A 23,572-nucleotide genomic window follows, 5' to 3' on the forward strand; every position below is an offset into this window, starting at 1 on the left:
TTTACTGCTGTTTGCTAATGAAAATTTTTGGGATTTTTCTTTTTGCATTCATTGTTCGTGATGTATTTTACAACCAACCAGTTCGAAGGAAGCAAATGCATTCCAAGTACTTCTAGTTTTCTCACAATTCAAACAAATGAAAAATATTGATTTACGTACTTTACTTCTAGATCTGTACTCTGTTCTGTTTGATCTTTTGGTTTGTATATATAATCTGGAAGTCCAAAGAGGGTCTCACATTCTCTGAAAGAGTCTCTACTAAGAATCGCCCTTGTGCATCCCAGTGTCTCCTTCAAAATTGTTGATATTGAAAGGTCCGTCTCTGTTACACCAGCTAACTTAGGATATTTCCTGTCTGGTTTCTTAGATTTTGTTCATTTGTATGCAGTGAGGATGACCTGCTTTGCACACGTGCTTCTCCTTCCCCATTGCCTCTATTGTCCAATGGGTTTGGGATTCATCTGAGTTCCTTTAATCAATTGAATGCAATCGATGGTTCATTCAAGCTCTCTGGATACATCTCAGGTCGTGATGTTTACACAATGAAGGTATACAGGCCCAAATTGATGGATAAGTGATGTGATAAGTTATCTTTTCTACACTTTGTTTCCCAAAAAACCACTGTTTAATTTGCAGGTCCTAGATCTGCATCCACTTATTTCAGTATATTTTCCTGAACAAAGAAAACGGAAACCTAATCTTTGGTTAGCATTTACTATATCGTATGCTTGTTTTTAAACAGATATTCATTCAAGATTTGCTTCCAAAGGACCAATACATAAATTACTTAATAACATAACGATGAGTTTTGACAGTCTTCTGACATTGACCAGCGAAGTAGATCTAAGATATATCCACTGTTTTTGTTGAACCTAAACTGCCCAAGATCTTTATATGATTTGATTTTGGAGCCTTCAATGACCTCTGTGGAATTTAAGGTGAGATTTTTTGTTGGCATTTATTTTCTAATTGTTTTGGGGTTGAGAAACGAGTGTGAGTATTTGGATTTACTTTTGTAGAATTGAGTTTGTGTTAGGGCTTGTCTCGCGAGAATTGGTTTGGGTTGTTTTCCGAAAAAAATTATTCACGTCTCTTATTTAATAGGTGGGGTACTACCTTTTTACTAACACCTAGCATAATCTAATATTGGACACCAGTCAAGCACAAAGAGGGGAAGCCACCTTAGTTTTCTTATAGTGAAAACATAAGAAATTGAATATTACTGGAAGATCTGGCTAGAGAAGTTCCAGTAGATGGAAGCTTACCAGGAAAGTGAATGTTGCTGTCAGAAAAATGACCAGAAAGAGGTGCAAGTACAGGAATAATCATCGATAAGAGGCTCGATGTTGTGGGAACGCTCCTCAGATAGAGGTGCGACATAACCAGACAATCATCTAAAAATAGTCACGACTCTGTCTGAAAGTTATAGGAAAGAGGTGTGACTATATTAGAATGGTTGTCGGAGAGAGGCATGACATCGCTGGAACTATCATTGGAAAGAGGTCTTCTTGACCAGTTGCCACAAGAGACATGTTCACTCCGGAACGACCACCGGAGAGAGATAAGAGAGAGAAGGATCGATTGTAAATGGTGCCGGTCTTTGGCTAAGGCTGCCTGCCAGCAGGTCTAACCTGTATGAGATACAATCTACATCTTAGAGGAACTAGCTTCATTTAACACTAACGTTCTAATAGTTTTAATAAATACTAGAAATTATTAATTAGAATGAGGGGATTAAGGAAAAGCTAGAATAGGCTCTGAGGAAGTGACAAAATTTTCTTATTTTTCTTTGATGAGTGGAGGAAGTGGGAGCACATGTAATCAGAGGACTGCTTTTGGTTCCTCTTAGTTTTCGACTGCAGACCATGTACTAGATCAAACTTGAGAACTATTGCACTTTTTAGGATTACTGAATTTTCTTTCAACTGATTACATTGTCTGATTATGTAGACATTTTGCTATGAACTGGAAAGGAACCTATTGACTTCAATGCCAAGCTATTCGTTAGAAATGCTGCTTATCACCAGCTCTCAATTTCCACTTTGTTTGACTTATATCACCACAAAGAAAATAAAAGAAGGGTGGGTGGGGTGGGTGCGGGATAGGTGTGGTTCTTGTTTGTCTATTAGAACATGTTACCTGATTATTTTTTTCCCATGTTTAATGTGCAATCAAATTGCTAGAAATGATGTGCAGCATTATATCCCTTTGTTGGCTTCATTGATACTGGTTGTCTTAATCTGATAATGTTATTTTGTTGTGTTTTTCTAGAATATCTTATACTGACTGGTTGTTTCTTAATGTTACTTGTAGGATTGGCCCGTCCTTCTCTTTATTGAGGATACTTCCGGAATCTCAGGACTGGAAGTAACACTCTGTCGGTGAGAGCAATTGTACTCAACATTTTTATGCAACATCACTTAGGATTCATTGTATTCGATGTTATTTGTACATGTGGCTTTGTCCACTTCACATTCCCTTCCCTGTAGGCTGTAGCCACCCACCTGCCTCCCTAAAAGAAGTGTGTGTGGTTTCGGGGGGGGGGGGGTGACAAATTGTGGAAGGTTGGTTAGTGGAAAAGAGTTACTTATGCATCAGATGGTGCAAAGCATTTCACTGTTATGCCGTCGTGTAGTTTTATCACCTTCTTTTCTCTTAAGCTACTTTTGGAAAACGTTGCTAAGAATTTAGTTGTTGAAGTATCGTCCTCATCTATTGCTATCCCATTCCTTGCTCCTCTTTTCAGATATACCTGTGAATTATGAGATCCCGAAAAAGAGGTACAGGGCCTAGAGTTGCAAAGCGACACTTGAACTTCCTTCCCCGCAGCCAAAAAAACTAAGTGGAGAGTGCACTGCCAGGAGAGAGACTCGATCTTCACAGAATATTCTGTGGGGAAGTGCTTCTGAAAAGCATGATGCTGAGTCCAGATTCCTCTGCCAGATCGAAAGTTCAAGTCAGTAAATTGATGGCTCTCTTGCTCATCGCACAGTCAGTGTCAACTGGAAATCCAGAAACTCTGCGCATCCCCTTTCATATAGTGTTTTTCCTATAGAGGATGATTTCCTGGATAACAAATTCAGTGCTTCAGCTTGCTTCAGTTATAGATCAGACTGCCTGTTAGGTTCAGGATGGGAGGATGAGTCTATTGTAGCTGGCAGATCAATGGAGGATGCCTTATTTTAGGGAGTCTCTTGAACTTGATGACAGTTCAAATGTGATGCATGAGAGAAGGAAAAACTATTTATGCGGAGCACAGAAGCCTGATACATGATGGATTTTGCTAGTGATGAAGATATCAAGTTTGAAAAAAGTAACTACAAGAATAAACGAAATCGCCTTGAAGATGGTTATAGTTTTGAATTTGAAGTAGCTGATGATGTTAACCAGGTCTTCAGACAAAGGTGTCCCAGAGGCAAGGCCAAGGAAATATATTTTGAGAACTTTTCCTGGTGCAAAACTCAGAGCAAGGCATTGCGGAGTCAAAATTTGACAGGAGATTCAGAAAAATCTTCAGTATCCAAGGACATTCTGGATGAAGACGATCATCTTATGGATTTCAATAAACAGACTGAAAATTATGATTCTGATGTCTCACGAGATGGACTGGTGTTGATGGCAGAAAGATATGGTAATCTTTTTGCAAAATGTTGGACTGACACCATCTTTTTTATTGTATTGATGCTGCTGTACATAATTTATTATGCCCGACAACTATGATGTTCATAACTTGGAATGGTTGTTATTGTCTATAGGATTGCATGCATTACCTCAATTGATAGGCTGTTCGACGGTTTGTGTTCATTAATATCTTCTTACAGATGTTCTTTTGTTTATTAGTTTGTGGTTTACTTGTAATTGGGAAAACTGGTATGGCTGTATACAACACAAAATATTGATGCTTACATTTTCTTTTTGCTTTTACTGTAAGATGTTCATGTACATCTCAATCATGATGTTTCATTTGCAATATATTTATATGTATCCCCCTCCCACTTTTTTGTTTTGGTGCTTCATCTTCTGTTGTGCTTCCTTTTTGTCCGGTCATTTTAACTATGGTTTTGTATGCTTGCTTTACACCAGCGACATCAAAATACAGCCATTCATATGATATGCATGCTTTCCTAGCAAGCTTTGGCTTTAAAGGAGAGGTTCTGAGCTCTATTTCTGATGTTTCTTTTTGGAAATTCCAAAACTCATGGGAGGCCAAATGGATATCATAAGGTTTTGAAGGTAAAATTCTTTTGAGTTTTAGTTGGTAGTATCCATTAGGATAGGTATAAAACTACTAACCTGGTCTTTGTTCTTGCCACTGTTTACAGGATAGCAAGTGATTGTACCTTGGAATTGATGACTGTAGAGAAGATGTTGGTACAACAGGTAATTCTGTATAAGCCTACCTTGATACATGAGTTGACTGCTGTTTGCTAATAAGGAAATTTGTTGGTATTTTCTTTTTGCAGTCATTTCTTCGTGATGTATTTTACAACCAACCTTTTTCGAAGGAATCAAATGCATTCCAAGCACTTCTAGTTTTCTCAAAATCAAACAAGTAAAAATATTGATTTACATACTTTACTTCTAAAGATGTACTCTGATCTCATTGTTCTTTTGGTTTGTATATATAATCTTGAAGTCCAAAGAGGGTTTTGCATTCTCCGAAGAGTCTCTGCTAAGAATCGCCCTTGCACATCCCATTGTCTCCTTCAAAATTGTTTATATTGAAAGGTCCGTCTTTGATACACTAGCTAACTTAAGGATATTTCTTGGCTAGTTTCTTAGATTTTGTTCATTTACATGCAGTGAGGATGACCTGCTTTGCACACGGGCTTCTCCTTCTCCTTGCCGCTGTTGTCCAGTGGGTTTGGAATTCATCTGAATTCCCTTAACAAATTGAATGCAAGCGTTGGTGCTTTCAAGCTTTAAGGATACATCTCAGGTCCTGATGTTTACATGGTGGAGGTATACTTTCCCAAATTGATGGATAAAGAGATGTGATAAGTCATCTGTTCTTTTCTCTGTTTCCCTAACAACCACTGTTTAATTTGCAGGTCCTTCAGTATTTCTGTATTCACTTAGATCATTATGTTGTCCTGACAAAAGAAACAGAAAACTAATCTTTGGTTAACATTTACTATGTCGGATGCTTGTTTTTTACGGTGTTTTTGTTTTCCTTGACCTTCGTAATGCAGTTATCAATTCAATTTTTGTTTCCAATGGACCACTACATAAATTACTTAATAACATAGCTATGAGTTTTGACAGCGCTTCTGACATTGAGCAGCGAAGTAGATCTCAGATATTATATCCACTGTTCTTGTTAAACCTAAACTGCCCAAGATATCTTTATATGATTTGACTTTGGAGCCTTTAAAGACCTCTATGGAATTTAAGGTGTGATTTTTTGTTGGCATTTATGATTTAATTTTTTTGGGGGTTGGGAAACGAATGCGAGTCTTTGGTTGTACTTTTGTAGAATTGAGTTTGTGTTAGGTTTTGTTTTGTGATAATTGGTTTGGGTTGTTCTCTGTAAAAATATATTTCAAGACACCTAATCATTTTTTTGAAACTTCAATGTGGGTGAAATTAATAGGTTAAAACTGGCTAAACATTACTATTTATTACTAATCGTATAGGATTTCAATATATTTAAAAGGACCCCCTAACAGTTATAGGGCCCTTGCGCCACAACTGTTCCCGGAGAACAAAATACTCTCTCCTATAGATTATGGGAGAACAATGCAAAACCACGTTTCTAGCTTCTTTTGGTTGCAAAACCAAACAGACCAATGTTAACAAGGACATGTCATACATATTTGTTGTACTGATTGTAGTGTTGTATTTCTCATTACAATGTGTTTGCTGCTTCTAAGACTGACAACTCTTCATGTTTGAATTTAGACTCCTGGTTTTTGCTTACCCGATCATTTCTGCTTCCCTTTAAATGGATTTTTGCAGTCTTTTTTTTTTCAAATTTACACCAATTTTCATAAATCTAGATATTTGCTAAATCAATCTTCTTGGGGCCTTGCTATCTTTAGGAGATTGTGACATCCAGGTGTATTTTGATTTTTGAGTGGGATCAGGGTAGAGGAGTGGCTTATATTCTCAGGAGTTTCAAACTTGTAGGTCAATCTGGGCCATCTAATTCACAATAAAATTTTCTGTTATTCATAAAAAATTGAGCCCTACCAAAAAATTTAGGTTGATCTTCAGCTCTGGGGGTTGGAAACACAGCTTTGACCTCTTAAATATGCTAAAACTGTTATTCTAGAGACTCAAGAGCTTTCGAGGATACTTTTTTAGGTATCCTTTGTTTCAAAATGTATCAACTTACCTCCTTCAGGTTAGAGTTACTGAGTTAGTATCTTTTCTCTTCTTTGAAGAAATAAAAGCAAGAAATATATATTAGTGCCTTGGATCTTAGAGGAGGTAACTTCATTTAAACAGTTAACACTACTCTAATGTTCTAACAGTTCCAATAAATAGTATAAATCGTTAACTAGAATGAGGGGATCAAGGAAAAGCTAGAATAGGCTCTGAGGAAGTGATAAAATCTTATTTTTCTTTGATGAGTGGAGGAAATAGGAGGACATGTAACCAGAGGACTGTGTTTGGTTCCTCTTAGTTTTCGACTGCAGACCATGGACTACATCAAACTGAGAAGTGTTGCACTTTTAGGATTACTGAATTTTGTTTCAACTGATTACATTGTTTGATTCTGTGGACATTTTGCTATGAATTAGATAGGAAGCTATTGACTTCAATGCCATGTTATTTGTTAAAAGTGCTGGTCATCACCTTCTCAGAATTCCTACTTTGTGTACCATATGTAGGTTAAGAGAGGAGTGGTTTGACTTATCGCCACAAAAGCAGGCGGTGTGTGTGTGTGTGTGGTTTTTCTCTTTATTGAGGAAACTGTCATGAATCTCTGGATTGACAGTAACTTGCAGGTGAGAGAAATTGAGATATCAGCATTTTTATGCAACATCACTTAGGATTCATTTTGTTTGATGTTATATGTACATGTGGTTTTGTCCACTCCACATTCCCTTCTCTGTAGGCTGTAGTTCCCCACCTACCTCCCTAAATGAAGGGACGGGGTGGGTGGGTGGGGAGGAAACAAATTGTGGAAGGTTTCGTTAGCGGAAGAGAGTTACTTATGCATCAGATGGTGCAAAGCATTTCAGTGCAATGACATTGTGTAGTTTTATCGCTTTCTTTTCTCTTAAGATATAGTTGTTGAAGTTGCCTCTCATCTATTGCTATCACATTCCCTGCTCCTCTTTGCAGATATACCTGTGAATTATGAGATCAAGAAAAGGAGGTGCAGGGCCCAGAGTTGCAAAGCTACACTTGAGCTTCCTTCCCCGCAGCCAAAGAAACTGACTGGAGCGTGCACTATCCGGAGAGAGATTCGATCTTCACAGAACAATTTGTGGGGAAGTGCTTCTGAAAAGCATGGTCCTGAGTCTAGATTCCTCTTGTCAGATTGAAAGTTCAAGTCGGTCAATTGATGGATCTCTTGCTCATTGCACAGTTGGTGTAAACTGGAAATCCAGAAGCTCTGTGCAACCCCTTTCATCCAATGCCAGGTAATTTGTCCTTGAGTGCTTGTTTGTGTTAATAATCAACAATGTCAGAAAATGTGTGCAACTAATTAATGTTCTTTTCCACCTTGCAGAAACTAGAGCTTTAAGGAGACTGCAGCATTCTGCAAAAGTATGCTCAGAGCTTCCACAGCAGTCGTCCCATCAGTGTGATCAATCTTCCACCAAAAGTTGTGGTTACGGTGTATTCTTTGATGCAAGCTAATGTTATCAAATTTCTTGGGAGGGTTAGGTCTCTTTCTAATATCATCTCAAATATGTTAGTAACTTACACAACCTGATGTTTCTCTCTTCAGGCCAAGTGTGAAAATGAAACGTGTTAACAAATTCAGTGCTTCAGTTATAAATCAGACTGCCTGTTAGGTTCAGGATGGGAGGATGAGTCTATTGTAGCTGGCAGATCAATGGAGGATGCCTCACTTAGGGAGTCTTGAACATGATGATGACAGTTCAAATGTGATGCATGAGAGAAGAAAACCATTTATGTGGAGCACAGATGCCTGATACATGATGGATCATCTTTTGCTAGTGATGAAGATATTGAGTTTGAAAAAAGTAACTACAGAAATAAACCAAATTGCCTTGAAGATGATTATAGTTTTGAATTTGAAGTAGCTGATGATGTTAACCAGGTCTTAAATCAAAGGTGTCCTAGAGGCAAGGCCAAGGAAATATCTTTTGAGAACGTCTCCTGGTGCCAAACTCAGAGCAAGGCATTGCGGAGTCAAAATTTGACAGGAAATACAGAAAAATCTTCATTATCCAAGGACATTCTGGATGAAGACGATCAGCTTATGGATTTAAATAAACAGACAGAAAATTATGGTTCTGGCCTGCAATCTTTAAGTCCAGAACTGTCTCCTCTGCCACCAGATCCTTTTCTCGGGACCAGTTTTCAAGAATTTAATCCTTACATCTCTAAAAATGGGATTGAAACTTCTGTTAAACATGAAGTTGTTGTCGCATACAATTTTGGAAACATGGGACATAATCTCTTGTTCCCTGCCATAAATAATTTGGAAAAAGAGGACTGCTTGTTCCCAAATCCTGCAAAGTTTGATCTCAATTTTTATGCTCTTTCTAGAGAGGAGATATGGCCAGTATAGGGGGACTTGATGCATGTGATGTTTATAGTTCAGGTCCTTCTGAATTCTATTATGATGGAGATGATTGGACACATATACATTCTCATGGTGATGAGAATCTTAAGAATTATTTGATACCATGAGCTATGCTCTCCTCTAGGGTGAATGGGGACTGCATAAATGGATTGATGCTGGAAATCGAGGAAAACAGATGAGCTTATAAGGTAGAAGAAGTGTAGAAGAAGCCATTCAGCTCCTCCATTTTACCAAGGCAAGAAGAAGTTCTTTGCCAAGAGTGAGTCTTCAAGAAAGGCACCAGGAAATAACAATATAAAGACTTGTCCTTGAGTTCTTGTTTGTGTTAATAATCAATGATCACCGAAAATGTGTGCAACTAATTAATGTTCTTTTCCATCGTGCAGAAATTAGAGCGGTAAGGAGACTGCATCATTCTGCAGAAGCTATCTGTTCGGAGCTTCCACAGCAGTCATCCCATCAATATGATCAAACTTCCACCCCAAGTTGCGGTGACGGTGTATTCTCTGATGAACGGTAATGTTATCAAATTTCTTGGGAGGGTTAGGTCTCTTTCTGATATCTCAATCAAATATGTTAGTAACTCACACGACCTGATGTTTCTCTCTTCAGGCCAAGTGTGAATTTAACTGATATGGATCAGTTAGAATTTCTTCAACAGGTTAGTCCATTGACACTAACTAGCTCTGATATTTTACTCCTTCATTAACTCTAATCTTTCTCATGGAATCTTGCTTATGTTCTTGCTTAGATGCCGTGTCATGTTCTCTGGATAATGTATTTGCAACCCACAACTTGCTGGGACAGATGGATAATCAATAGTATGCCCCCATCAGTGAATCGGGTCCTGAATTTAATTATTGTATTCTGAGCTATCATGATGCCCCCACATAAGAAAGAAAAAAGAGAAAGAATGGGGATTTAGAACCAAAAGTGATTTAAGATATTTTTCTTTACTCCTGAGTCTTTGTTTTCATTTGTGTTGGAACAATAACTTCGATAGGGATAGAGTGGAACAGGTACAGGGGAATGAGATCAATATAGCAGCCAACTAAGTGTTGCCTTCAGAATATTCTCTCATTATTATAACCGCACAAATAATACTTTTAACAATTGATGTCTTCCTCTCTTGTATTGCAAGGCTGATATAGGGTGCTTTATCTTTTGCTTCATCACTTTGTGAGCGTCTGGTGGAGTATATTCTTGTATAGAAACTTAGGTCCATGTCATTATAAATGTGTGTCCATTTTTACATAGTCAAGGATTATGTTTGTTGTTTTGATCAATTATATTTATCTTCGTTCAACATTACAGTCATTGTCATGTCCTACAGCATGCTGCGGATTCGTTTGGAAGAACTGCGTGAGAAGGTAATGATTGTCTAAAAATTCATTGAAGTGTCATTTCGACTTGGAGTCTGTAACTTCTTGAATTTTCAGGTCCTATTGGAAAAAATGAGGACAACCACCTATCCTGATTCTGAGCAAGAATTGGTACGTTTATTTTGATAATAAGTAACATTGATTTTGAGTCTTTGACCATGCTTTTGCAGATCATGCCTGGAATTGGTTACCTATTACTACACAACTATGCTGACCAAATTCAAAATTGGGGTTGGATCTACAACATTCATTCTCAAGCTTCAGGATCATTTACCAGGTAAGTTACGATCTTTGTTTAGATTTTTATCACACAATGAGTCTATGGAACTTGATAAAATTGCCATTTACCAGAAATTCCATTGCACTAAATTTTGCAACATTCATTAAAGATAAACTCAACTCTGAGCATGAAGTTATATGTTTTGGTTAAAATAGGAACTTAAATCTGATTCACAAGCAGCCAACATCTGTCACGCTTCTTTTGGTAACATTCTCTAATACTTGTCTCTGTCATATTATACACTCAAAAAGTTAAGTACATGTAAACCATTTGCAAATCAGTCTTAGAATGGAAAGGTATTGTAGTACTGATTGTAGTTGTTAATACAATATTAGTTGCTCACCTACATTCTCAAACCTTTCTACACTTCATAGCTTATTCTGTTCAATTCATATTCCTCCCTCTGAAGGATATATGCCTGTCTAAATGTGGAAAACAAAGCAGGACAGGCAATTCTTCTCAGGTAAGTTATTCCATTCTGAGGTATCAATAACAGTTCTGTGCTCCATCTTGTTGAAAGCAAGAATGATTTTTGAGGGTTTAAGCCTTTCAAGTGTCATTTGTGCGCATTGTTTCTTAAGTTCCATTTTATGTTTTAATTGGGTTGATCAAAGCAAGAGAATCATGAATTGTAACTTATAAGGGAGGAGCTTTTTTGTTCTATTACCATCAGTGCTAGCGGTTCTCTCTTTTTGAATTATAAGGCCTTGAAAGCTTGAATAGCTTCCTACTTAATTTGGAAAACTATTCATGACATGATTCATGTTTTAGGAAATACTCTAGTGGCTAACAAGATTCTCTTGCACGTGTTTCATAAGAAAATGATTGTTTTCTTGATAATACAGGTTCCGTATATGTTGTGCATTAATCTAATTGATGTGGTTCTGTTAGAATTTATTTAACAGGTTAGTCCATAGACTCTAACTAACTCTCATATTTTTCTCCTTCATTTAGCTCTAATTTTTCTCGTGGAATCTTGCTTAAGTTCTTGGTTAAATGCCGTGTCATGTTCTCTGAATAATGTATTTGCAACCCACAGCTTGCTGATACAGATGGATCATCAATAGTACCCCCGTCGAGACTTGGGTTTTGAATAAAAGACTTGCAGGAATAAGTTAATATTTAATTTATCAATTTGGTGCTACCTTGATGCTCTCTCGCCTCCACCCACCCCCACATAAGAAAAAGAGAAAGATCAGGGAATTAGAACCAAATTTAAGATATTTTTCTTTATTCCTGATGTCTTTTTTTTTCATTTGTGTTGAAACAATAACTTCGATATGGATAGAGTGGAACAAATACGGAGGAATGAGGATCAATAGCAGCCATCTCATTTTGGGAGTGAAGCATAATTGATGGATTGATTCCTGATGCTGCTATTCTGTTTATTTGTTTATGTTCGTAGGTGCAATTATGTTTGGAGATGCATTGTTTCTTCAGAATGTTCTCTCATTGTTGAGGAGTTGAAGCAGACTTCATTGTGTTTTCAAGTGAGTGAAAAATTGCATTTCAAGAAATATTTGTGTTGAAACTGCATTTAATGATATGTTTAAGAGAGGAATATAATTCTATATTATTAATGACTGTATCTTTTCATTTGTTAGTGTGCTCATGGTCGACTGACTACTGTCCCTTTTTGTCAACTTGGGTGCTCTGCATAAGCAGATTGCTCTCTCCTGAAAAGAATAAATGAACTTCAATTATTTCATTACAATAGAGGGGATCACATTCCCTTTAAATTCTCCTTGAAAAAGGAGAAAGGAAAAGTTAGGTTTCTCCGAGGTATGGCATGGATTACATCGGCATGAAATGACCTAGAGCATGCAACTAAGCACACAAGCAACATACATTATACATACACACACGAAAACTAGGGATAGATAACGGATTATATGGTTTTCATGTAAATTTAGAGTAACTCACTGTGTAAAGGGATGTAACGATATTGAAATAGGTAATTTGATTTTAACGTCATTCAACTGTTAAGATGATTATATATGTGTGTCCCACTTTCTAATCCTCATTTTGAACCATTAAGTAATAAACTTTTGGACTAAAATATTAATCGAGGGCATAATTGTTCAATTTCGTATAGTTCAACGATATTTTGACCCATTTTTAGTATAAAAAGATATTATTTTACATGATTGACTAGAAATAATGTATTGTCATATGATTTCAGAGCAATATTTAACATGGAAAGAGAAACAAACTTTTCCCCAGTTTGGTTTCATATCATGTGCCAAATACCCATGTTATATATTTAAATATCAATTTAAATTATACATTACCTAGTTGCCTTGGTAATAGGTTTCATAATTAACTAATGTGGGGTGGGGGCTGAAAGATCCATCTAAGATCAAATATAATTACATAATTTTTTTGTGAAATTTATTTTATTAAATTGTATGATTTTGATATTCTTAACACTCAATAGGTTGGGGTGGTCTTATTTCGCCTTATCGACTCTAGTTTAACATTAAATGGATGTCTAAATTATTTGTATTAGACAAATTTAATTTGTAAGTGCTAAGATATAAAAAATCAACAGGAAAACAATCTTGATTTTCTTCTAAGGTCTATAAGCATTCACTTAATAAAAAAGAAAGTGATTGAATGATGACAATTAGAAAGTTTTTGCTTTTGTGATTGAACGTTAGTTAAAAAAGACGTTATGCAAAAGTTGTAAAGTTACAGTTATTTAAGTTAATCAAAGCAATATCAAATATTTTGAAAGTTTAAAACGAGATTATGGACATTCAAAATAGTTGTATAATTTGATTACGTCAAAATTATATATTTTGTTTTAAAATTTTTATTTAATATATATAAAAATATATTTTATTATCTCATAATTTAAGATTAAAATTTTGAATTATAAATTTCATATACCTATTTAAATATATCTCTTGTAATTTACCTTTCTAGATTTGCACTAAAAACAAATGAGTCAAAAAATTAAATAAGAATAGAGTCTTCTTATTTGTTAAAAGTATAAATACAGTAAGTACTACAATAGAGATATTTACTAAAATAATATATTTTGTTTTAACTAGTTTTATATCTTCCGCGTGTAATTTTTCTTCCGCGTGTTTGAAAACTATAAAAGTAACACCGACCCGGTTATTTTAGAACTCACCACCATCATCATGTACTACCGGCGCAACTTAGACTACTCCACTGGATTGCTGTCCCGGTGACGATATCATAGTCAACACCCAAAATCAATTTTCCCGGCGATCAAGTAATGCTACTGTTCTTCCCATCCATTAAAAAAGAAAGAAGGGAAATTGGAGAACTCGTTGAAGTTACATGAGTATTCTTGGAACCCTAAATCAGATTATCTTGGAATTCTCGGAAGTCGAGAACTTGATATTGCCAGATTAATTTGGAATTCTTGCATGCATTCTTTTTAAGAAAAAAAATCAACAACTTGTAGTTACATTGTTATTCTTAAATGCATATGTTAAGGAAATCAAAGAAATTGTAGTTTTCAAGAATGTATTGGCATTGCACATATTAAGAAAATTCAAGAAATTCCCGCAGCGTATGTTAAGGATTTGTTTTCTAGTTATCTTGAATTGACGATGTCCGTTCTCTCTGCTCAAGTAATACTACTGCTCTTCCCATATATTTGTATTCTTCCATCCATTAAAAAAGAATGAAGGAAAATTTGCGTGCAAATTCAAGAACTTGTTGGCTTTTTGAAGTTACATATTTACTGTCATGGAACATATCAAGGAAATTCAAGAAGTCTTTTAGAAAAAAAATTATGTTGTATGTTCAGGATGTTCAAGGATTTGCTTTTACTTTTTTTAGGGAGATGGGGAGCACTAAGTGAATGCCCAAGGCTTTTTTTGTAGGATTAGCGCCTCGTCCTTCTCTTTATTGATCTCTGGACTGATAGTAATTCTGTCAGTGAGAGCAATTGCTCTCGACATTCAACATCACTTAGGATTCGTTGTATTTGATGTTATTTGTACATGTGGCTTTGTCCACTCCACATTCCCTTCCCTTCCCTGTAGGCTGTAGCCTCCCACCTGACTCTCTAAAAGAGGGGTGGGGGGACAAATTGTGGAAAGTTGGTTAGTGGAAGAGAGAGTTAATGCATCTGATGGTGCAAAGCATTTCAGGGTTATGCCATCATGTAGTTCTATCACTTTCTTTTCTCTTAAGCATTTCAGGGTTATGCCATCATGTAGTTCTATCACTTTCTTTTCTCTTAAGCATTTCAGGGTTATGCCATCTGATAAGAATATAGCTGTTGAAGTATCCTCCTCATCTATTGCTATCCCATTCCCTGCTCCTCTTTTCAGATATACCTGTGAATTATGAGATCAGGAAAAAGAGGTGCAGGGCCCTGAGTTACAGAGCGACACTTGAACTTCCTTCCCCACTGTCAGGAGAGAGATTCGATCTGCATAGAATATTCTGTAGGGAAGTGCTTCTGAAAAGCATGATCCTGAGTCCAGATTCCTCTGTTAGATCAAAAGTTCAAGTTGGTCAATTGATTACTCTCTTGCTCATTACACAGCTTCCACAGCAAAAATTAGAGCTGTAAGGAGATTGCAGCATTCTGCAGAAGCTATCTGCTTGGAGCTTCTGCAGCAGTCATCCCATCAATGTGATCAGGCTTCCACCCCAAGTTGTGGTGACAGTGTATTCTCTGATGAAAGGTCATGTTATCAACTTTCTTGGAAGGGTTAGGTTCTTTCTGATATTATCTCAATCAAATATGTTAGTAACTCACACGACTTGATGTCTCTTCAGGCCAAGTGTGAAAATAAAACTAGTTAACATCTGGAATAACGAATTACAAGCTAAAGGGGAGTGCACAAGTACACGCGATGGGGAGTCAAAAGAAGGTAAACCATTCCTGCTATTTGTTCCTAACCTGAAAGCTGAATTTTCTAGCGTATGTTTCAGTTAATTAGCTTCATTTCTTTCACCCACTTTTCAAGATTATCTTAGACTGTATTCTTATTAATCATGAAAGCATTAGAGATTACCATGTCTCTTTCTAAGTTTCCGAGGCCACAGTCTCTTGCAAATTCCATCTTGTAATAGAATTGTCATGCCAGATATTTTTTTATTCAAAATTTGAGAATTTGCACCAACAAAAACTAAGTTTCTTAATTCTCGGACAGAATGTAGGGTCTTCCGTCCAGAGATCACAGTTGAGTACCTTAGCTTTATCTCGGATGCTTTTGCTACTTCTCTATCTTGTTAATATGATGGACTTTTACCCCTTCTAGTATGAGATGAAGAACAGAACTGGATCAGAGAATCTTAAGAATCAGGATATACTATACTCAATGTCACTTCTTGCGTCTTGCATTTTGTTGGTGATTCACTGGTTCCTGATACCATTGATAAAAACTGCCTGGAGTGGAGGGTGCCAGAGTTCTCCAACCGGATGATAAGAAGTTTATTCGGATTGTGGCGGGCACAGCACTTGCTATGATTGATCAGTGGGGTGTATACCGGCCGGGTTGCTGCCCGGAGGACCAAACCTGGCTGCTGGGACAAGCTTGGTATACTGTCTTCCCTTTATCAGCAGGCGGTATAGTCGCATTGCAATTATTCCACCAGTACGGGTCACTTTATCCGGATGTGGACAACTGGCATACCTTGAATCTAGCCTGCAATCCTTTCGCACTTCTCTGAAAAAATTTCTAGTTAGAGAGAGAGCTAACCGCTGCCAAAATGCAGCAGTTTTTCTTATATACGATAGCACCCCCTCTGCCCTCCTTGTTCAAGTAGTTCAAGAGTGAAAGGGCGTAGTGAAAGAAGGGGAGCTCTCTATCTTTCCCCAAATTCCGACTAGCGCGGTTCTTTTTCTGGTTGTTCTTTCCTTCGAGCTAAGATAGACCCTATCAAAAACTAGGAATAAGGTGGATTTTTCCGTGGGTCCTCGCCATCTGAATCAATCTTTTTTGGGGAGAAATCCTTCTGATCTGACTCCCCACCCAACCGCCCTGGCGTATGTTTCCGAATCAGCCTTCAAACGGGCTTCACCTTCAAAGGAGAGTAGGGAAAGCTTAATAGAGTGACCAAGCTAAGACCTTAGACGAAGAGAGTGTCCAACCAATCACGACAAGCAGCCCTCGAGTAAGTGTTTACATAATCTTCTTCTGTCCGAAGAAATGATTCAGCCCTGGGGGTTAGGTTAGACCGCTTGGGTTTTTTTTCGAGACATTTGGCGATAAGCTTGCGCTTGTTTGGAGAGATCATCATAAATGATTCTATTCTGGCCTCTGCATAGTCCATTATGGCCATTCTTGGTTTCTCATGAATTCCTTATAATGCATTTATTTTAAACAATTGTTTCTCTAAGGGATGGTTTGGTTGGACTCATTAGCAAATATAAATCAGCATAAACTTCCGCATAAATAGTATAAATAATATTTTTTGGCCGCGTATAAAGTAATTTCCGAATAACTATGTAGCACTCAGTTATTTGCATTATATAGTGAAGGATTATATCTTTTGTTTGATTCTAGCATTGATCTTCATTGGACATTACGCTAATTGTAATGTTCTACAGCATGCTGTAGATGAGCAAATTTGTTTGGAAGAACTGCGTGAGAAGGTAATGATTGTCTAAAAACTCATTGACGTGTTATTTCAACTTGGAGTCAGTAACAACATCAACAACAACATACCAATGAAATCCCACAAGTACTTTTAGTCTGTATCTATTAGGTCCTATCTGGACAAATGACGACAACAACCTATCTTGATTCCGAGCAAGAATTGGTACATTCATTTTGGTAATAACTAATAAGTAACATTGAATTTGAGTCTTGTGGGGCTCTTTATAATAGGTAACATTGACTTTGAGTCTTTGACTATGCTTTTGCAGGTCATGCCTGAAATTGGTTACCAATTACTACACAACTATGCCGACCAAATTCAAAACTGGGGTTGGATCTGCAACATTCATTCACAAGCTTCAAGATCATTTACCAGGTGAGTTACTATCTTTCTTTAGATTTTTATTACACAACCAGTTTGTGGAACTTAATAAAATTGCCATTTACCAGAATCCATTGCACTAAATTTTGCAACATTCATTAAAGTTGAACCTGACTTGAGCATGAAGTTATATGTTTTGGTTAAAGTAGGAACTTAAATCTGATTCACAAGCAACCAACATCTGTCACACTTATTGCGGTAACATTCTCTAATACTTGTCTCTGTCATATTATTCATTCAAATGGTTAAGTACATGTAAACATTTGCAAATCAGTCTTAGTATTATAGTATTGATTGTAGTTGTTAATATAGGATTTAGGAAGTCACGTTAACTATTAGGAAATAAGGATTGGGATTAGGAATTAGTGGGAATAAAGCTACGCTGAGTAGTATAAATACACAAGGGCTGGGAGAGATTGCTCACCTACATTCTCAAACCTTTTACTACAATTTATATCTTATTCTCTTCAGCATTCATATTCCTCCCTCTGAAGGATATATGCCTGTCTAAATGTGGAAAATAAAGCATGACAAGCCCTTCTTCTCAGGCTAGTTATTCCATTCTGAGGCATCAATAGCATAGTTTATATCAGTTTCGTGCTCCATCTTGTTGAAAGCAAGAAGGATTTTTTAGGGTTTAAGCCTTTCAAGTGTCATTTGTGCGCATTGTCTCTTAAGAGGTCCATTTTATTCTTTAATTGGGTTTATTATAGCAAGTTAATTATGATTGTAACTTCTAAGGGAAGATCTTTTTTGTTCTAATACCATCAGTAACAAGATATGTGACCAGGAGGTCACGGGTTCAAGCCTTGGAAACAGCCTCTGGCAGAAATGCAAGGTAAGGCTGCGTACAATAGACCCTTGTGGTCGGGCCCTTCCCCGGACCCTGCGCATAGCGGGAGCTTAAGTGCACCGGGCTGCCCTTTTTTTTACCATCAGTAACAAGATAATGCTATAGAGGTTCTCTCTTTTTGATTTATAAGGCCTTGAAGCTTGAGTAGCTTCCAACTTAATTTGGAAAACTAGTCATGACATCATTCATGTTTTAGGAAATACTCCATTAGCTAACAAGATTCTCTTGTGCGTGTTTCATAAGAAAATGATTCTTTTATGGATAATACAAGTTCTGTGTATTTTGTGCGTTAATCTCTAACTGATGTGGATCTGGTAGAATTTATTCAACAGGTTAGTCCATTGACACTAACTAGCTCTCATATATTACTCCTTCATTTAACTCTTAATCTTACTCATGGAATCTTTCTTAAATGCCCTGTCATGTTCTCTGATGGATCATCGATAGAGTACCCCCATCAGTGAATTGGATCCTGAATAACACGGCTTGCAGTGGAAGTTCATATTTAATTTATGAATTTGGAACTACCTTGATGCTCTCTCACCTCCATTACTGATGTCTTTGTTTTTATTTGTGTTGGAACAATAACTCTGATATGGATAGGGTGGAACAGATACAGTGGAATGCGGATCAATATAGCAGGCCAACTAATTTTGGGGGTGAAGCATAATTGATGTATTGATTAATCTGCAGTTATAATGTTTCCATTCTATTTATTTTCGTAGGTGCAATTATGTTTGGAGATGCATTGTTTCCTTCAGAATGTTCTCTCATTGTTGAGGAGTTGCTTCTTTGTGTTTTCAAGTGAGTGTAAAATTGCATTTCAGGAAATATGTGTGTGCTTCTGTGATGAACATTCGTTGTAAAAGACGTCATGCAAAAATTGTAAAATTACAAATTTTATGAAATATTAAAATGAGATGCTGGTCATTAGATACAGAAAATATTGATGCTTATATTTTGTTTTTGGTTTTATCGTAAGATGTTCATGTACCTCTGAATCTGTCGTGCTTCCTTTTTGTCTGGCCATTTTAACTTTGGTTTTGTATGCTTGCTTTACGGCAGTGACATCAAAATACAACCATTCTGATGATATGCATGTTCTGATCTTGTACTAGAATTGTCATGCCTTACATTTTTTATTCAAATTTTCAGAATTTGCACTAACAAAACTCTAAATTTCTTAGATTCTATGAGAAAATTGAGGGACTTCCGTCCAGATTACAGTTGAGTACCTTAGCTATACGTCAGATGTTTTTGTGACTTCTTCTCTATTTTGTTAAGATGATGGACTTTTACCTTTTCACAGAATATTCTGTGGGGAAGTGCTTCCGAATAGCGTGATCCTGAGTCCGGATTCCTCTGTCAGATTGAAAGTTCAAGCTGGTCAATTGATTGATCTCTTGCTCATTGCACAGTTGGTGTAAACCAGAAATCCAAAAGCTCTGCGCAACCCCTTTCATCCAATGCCAGGTAATTTGTCCTTGAGTGCTTGTTTGTATTAATAATTAACGATGTCAGAAATGTGTGCAACTAATTAATGTTCTTTTCCACCATGCATAAACTAGAGCTGTAAGGAGACTGCAGCATTCTGCGAAAGCTATCTTCTCAGAGCTTCCACAGCAGTCGTCCCATCAGTGTGATCAACCTTCCACCCCAAGTTGTGGTGACAGTGTATTCTCTGATGAAAGGTAAAGTTATCAAATTTCTTGGGAGGATTAGGTCACTTTCCGATGTTATCTCAATCAAATATGTTAGTAACTCACACGGCTTAATGTTTCTCTCTTTAGGTCAAGTGTGAAATTGAAACTTTTTGACATCTCGAATAGCAAGTTACAAGCTCTAGGGGAGTCCACAAGTACACACGATGGGGAGTCAAAAGAAGGTAAACCATTCATGCCATTTGTTCCTGACGTGAATAAGAGCTGAATTTCTACTCATGTTTCAGTTAATTAGCTTCATTTCTTTCACCCACTTTTCAAGATTATCTTAGACTGCATTCTTATTAATCTTGAAAGCATTTAGATATTACAATGTCTCTTTCTAAGTCTCCTAGGCCACATAGTCTCTTTCAAATTCCATCTTGCTTATGTTCTGATCTTGTAATAGAATTTGTCATGCCTGACATTTTTTATTCAAATTTTCACGATTTGCACCAACAAAAACAAGTTTCTTTGATTCTGGGACAAAATGGAGGGACTTCCGTTCAGTGATTACAATTGAGTACCTCAGCTATGTCTCGGATGTTTTTGTGACTTCTTCTCTATTATGTTAAGATGACGCAACTTTTACCTTTTCCAATATGAGATGTAGAGCGGTACTGGAACAGAGAATCTTAAGAATCAGGAGTACTCAATGTCACTTCTGGTGTCTTGCATTTTGTTGGTGTTTCATTAGTTCCTGATACCATTGATAAAAACTGCCTGGAGGGTTCCAAAGGTCTCCAACAGGTTGCTAAGAAGTTTATTCCGATTGTGGCGAACACAACACTAGCTATAATTGATTAGGTCTATTTTGGCCTTTGCGTAGTCCATTATGGCCATTCTTGGTTTCTCATGAATTTCCTTATAATGGATTTACTTTAAACAAATGTTTCTCTTAGGTTTGTTAACAAGGACATGTCATACATATTTGTTTTACTGATTGGAGTGTTGTATTTCTTTATTACAATGTGTTTGCTGCATCTAAGGCTGACAATTTTTCCATTTTGAACTTAGTCTCCTGATTTTTGCTTACCCAATCATTCCTGACCTGAATAAGAGCATGGGGAGTCGAAAGAAGTACATGCAATGGAGAGTCAAAAGAAGTACACGCGATGGGGAGTCAAAAGAAGGTAAACCATTCCTGCCATTTGTTCCTGACCTGAATGACAGCTGAATATGCATGTTTCAGTTAATTAGTTTCATTTCCTTCACCCACTTTTCAAGATTATCTTAGATTGCATCCTTATTAATCATGAAACCATTAGAGATTACAATGTCTCTAAGTCTCCTAGGACACATAGTCTCTTTCAAATTCCATCTTGCTTCTGTTCTGATCTTGTAATAGAATTGTCATGCCTAACATTTTTTATTCAAATTTTCAGAATTTGCTCCAACAAAAACTCAAAAGTTTCTTAGATTCTGGGACAAAATGGAGAGATTTCCATCCAGAGATTACAATTTCATACCTTAGCTATATCTTGGATGTTTTGCGACTTATTCTCTATTTTGTTAAGATGATGGAATTTTTTCTTTTCCAATGTGAGATGCAAAGCGCTACTGGAATAGAGAATCTTAAGAATCAGGATGGTATACTCAATAACACTTCTGTCATCTTGCATTTTGTTGGTGATTCATTGGTTCATGATACCATTGTTAAAAACTGCATGAAGGGTGCCAAAGTTCCCAACATGTTGATAAGAAGTTTATTCTGATTGTGGCAAACACAACACTTGCTATAATTGATCAGGTCTATTCAGGCCTTTGCATAGTCCATTATGGCCTTTCTTGGTTTCTCATGAATTTCCTAATAATGCATTTACTTTAAACCATTATTTCTCTTAGGGGTCATTTGGTTGTACTCGTTAGCAAATATAAATCTCCCCATAAATAGTATAACATTTGTTGGCTGTGTAAGGGAAAGTTATATCCGCATAACTATGTAGCACTCAGTTATCCGCATAAGAAAAAATAAGCTCGACATAACTAATGTAGCATTTGGTTGGCAGTATTTAACTGTTCACTCTTAATATCTTCATGACTTATGCAAGTATTATTTTATGGGGGATGGGTTATGGAATCAAAACACATTTGTCAACAATGCATGGCTATGAGTATTTACAGGCAAAAATTCTCTTTAATGTAGATAGTCCCTGCATAGCATTACTCATTTTATTATTCAACGTGTAATAATCCCCACATTATTATTCACTACATAACAGTTTTTACATTATTATAACCGCACAAATAATATTTTAACAAATAATGTCTTCCTCTCTTGTATTGCAATTTAGTTATATTACTGAAGAAAAGAAGAGTGATATAGGGTGCTTTATCTTTTGCTTCATCACTTTGTGAGCGTCTGGTGGAGTATATTCTTGTATAGAAACTTAGGTCCATGTCATTATAAATGTGTGTCCATTTTTACATAGTCAAGGATTATGTTTGTTGTTTTGATCAATTATATTTATCTTCGTTCAACATTACAGTCATTGTCATGTCCTACAGCATGCTGCGGATTCGTTTGGAAGAACTGCGTGAGAAGGTAATGATTGTCTAAAAATTCATTGAAGTGTCATTTCGACTTGGAGTCTGTAACTTCTTGAATTTTCAGGTCCTATTGGAAAAAATGAGGACAACAACCTATCCTGATTCTGAGCAAGAATTGGTACGTTTATTTTGATACTAAGTAGCATTGATTTTGAGTCTTTGACCATGCTTTTGCAGATCATGCCTGGAATTGGTTACCTATTACTACACAACTATGCTGACCAAATTCAAAATTGGGGTTGGATCTGCAACATTCATTCTCAAGCTTCAGGATCATTTACCAGGTAAGTTACGATCTTTGTTTAGATTTTTATCACACAATGAGTCTATGGAACTTGATAAAATTGCCATTTACCAGAAATTCCATTGCACTAAATTTTGCAACATTCATTAAAGATAAACTCAACTCTGAGCATGAAGTTATATGTTTTGGTTAAAATAGGAACTTAAATCTGATTCACAAGCAGCCAACATATGTCACGCTTCTTTTGGTAACATTCTCTAATACTTGTCTCTGTCATATTATACACTCAAAAAGTTAAGTACATGTAAACCATTTGCAAATCAGTCTTAGAATGGAAAGGTATTGTAGTACTGATTGTAGTTGTTAATACAATATTAGTTGCTCACCTACATTCTCAAACCTTTCTACACTTCATAGCTTATTCTGTTCAATTCATATTCTCCCTCTGAAGGATATATGCCTGTCTAAATGTGGAAAACAAAGCAGGACAGGCAATTCTTCTCAGGTAAGTTATTCCATTCTGAGGTATCAATAACAGTTTTGTGCTCCATCTTGTTGAAAGAAAGAATGATTTTTGAGGGTTTAAGCCTTTCAAGTGTCATTTGTGCGCATTGTTTCTTAAGTTCCATTTTATGTTTTAATTGGGTTGATCAAAGCAAGAGAATCATGAATTGTAACTTATAAGGGAGGAGCTTTTTTGTTCTAATACCATCAGTGCTAGCGGTTCTCTCTTTTTGATTATAAGGCCTTGAAAGCTTGAATAGCTTCCTACTTAATTTGGAAAACTATTCATGACATGATTCATGTTTTAGGAAATATTCTAGTGGCTAACAAGATTCTCTTGCACGTGTTTC

The 23,572-nt window shown here is 36.5% G+C and overlaps 1 protein-coding gene, 1 long non-coding RNA gene and 1 pseudogene across 2 annotated transcripts; all 3 read left to right on the forward strand.

Moving 5' to 3' along the window:
• Positions 1 to 17: 17 nt before the first annotated feature.
• LOC129872698 (uncharacterized) lies at positions 18 to 19,032 on the forward strand (annotated as a pseudogene).
• Positions 4,316 to 6,940, forward strand: LOC129875056 (uncharacterized). The gene is made up of 5 exons (XR_008763065.1): positions 4,316 to 4,380; positions 4,464 to 4,552; positions 4,637 to 4,728; positions 4,804 to 4,962; positions 6,837 to 6,940. It is a non-coding gene; the product is annotated as an uncharacterized LOC129875056 (long non-coding RNA).
• On the forward strand, positions 17,193 to 23,155 carry LOC129875047 (uncharacterized). The gene is made up of 12 exons (XM_055950480.1): positions 17,193 to 17,365; positions 18,950 to 19,028; positions 19,412 to 19,450; positions 19,534 to 19,697; positions 19,793 to 19,915; positions 20,015 to 20,109; positions 20,942 to 21,057; positions 21,310 to 21,514; positions 22,414 to 22,469; positions 22,539 to 22,592; positions 22,652 to 22,758; positions 22,917 to 23,155. The coding sequence occupies exons 7-12, from the start codon at positions 21,040 to 21,042 to the stop codon at positions 23,014 to 23,016; spliced, it is 540 nt and encodes a 179-aa protein (XP_055806455.1). The 5' UTR covers positions 17,193 to 17,365; positions 18,950 to 19,028; positions 19,412 to 19,450; positions 19,534 to 19,697; positions 19,793 to 19,915; positions 20,015 to 20,109; positions 20,942 to 21,039; the 3' UTR covers positions 23,017 to 23,155.
• The last annotated feature ends 417 nt before the right edge of the window (positions 23,156 to 23,572 follow it).

Source organism: Solanum dulcamara, chromosome 11 (genome assembly GCF_947179165.1).
Source record: "Solanum dulcamara chromosome 11, daSolDulc1.2, whole genome shotgun sequence".
NCBI classification, from domain to species: domain Eukaryota; kingdom Viridiplantae; phylum Streptophyta; class Magnoliopsida; order Solanales; family Solanaceae; genus Solanum; species Solanum dulcamara.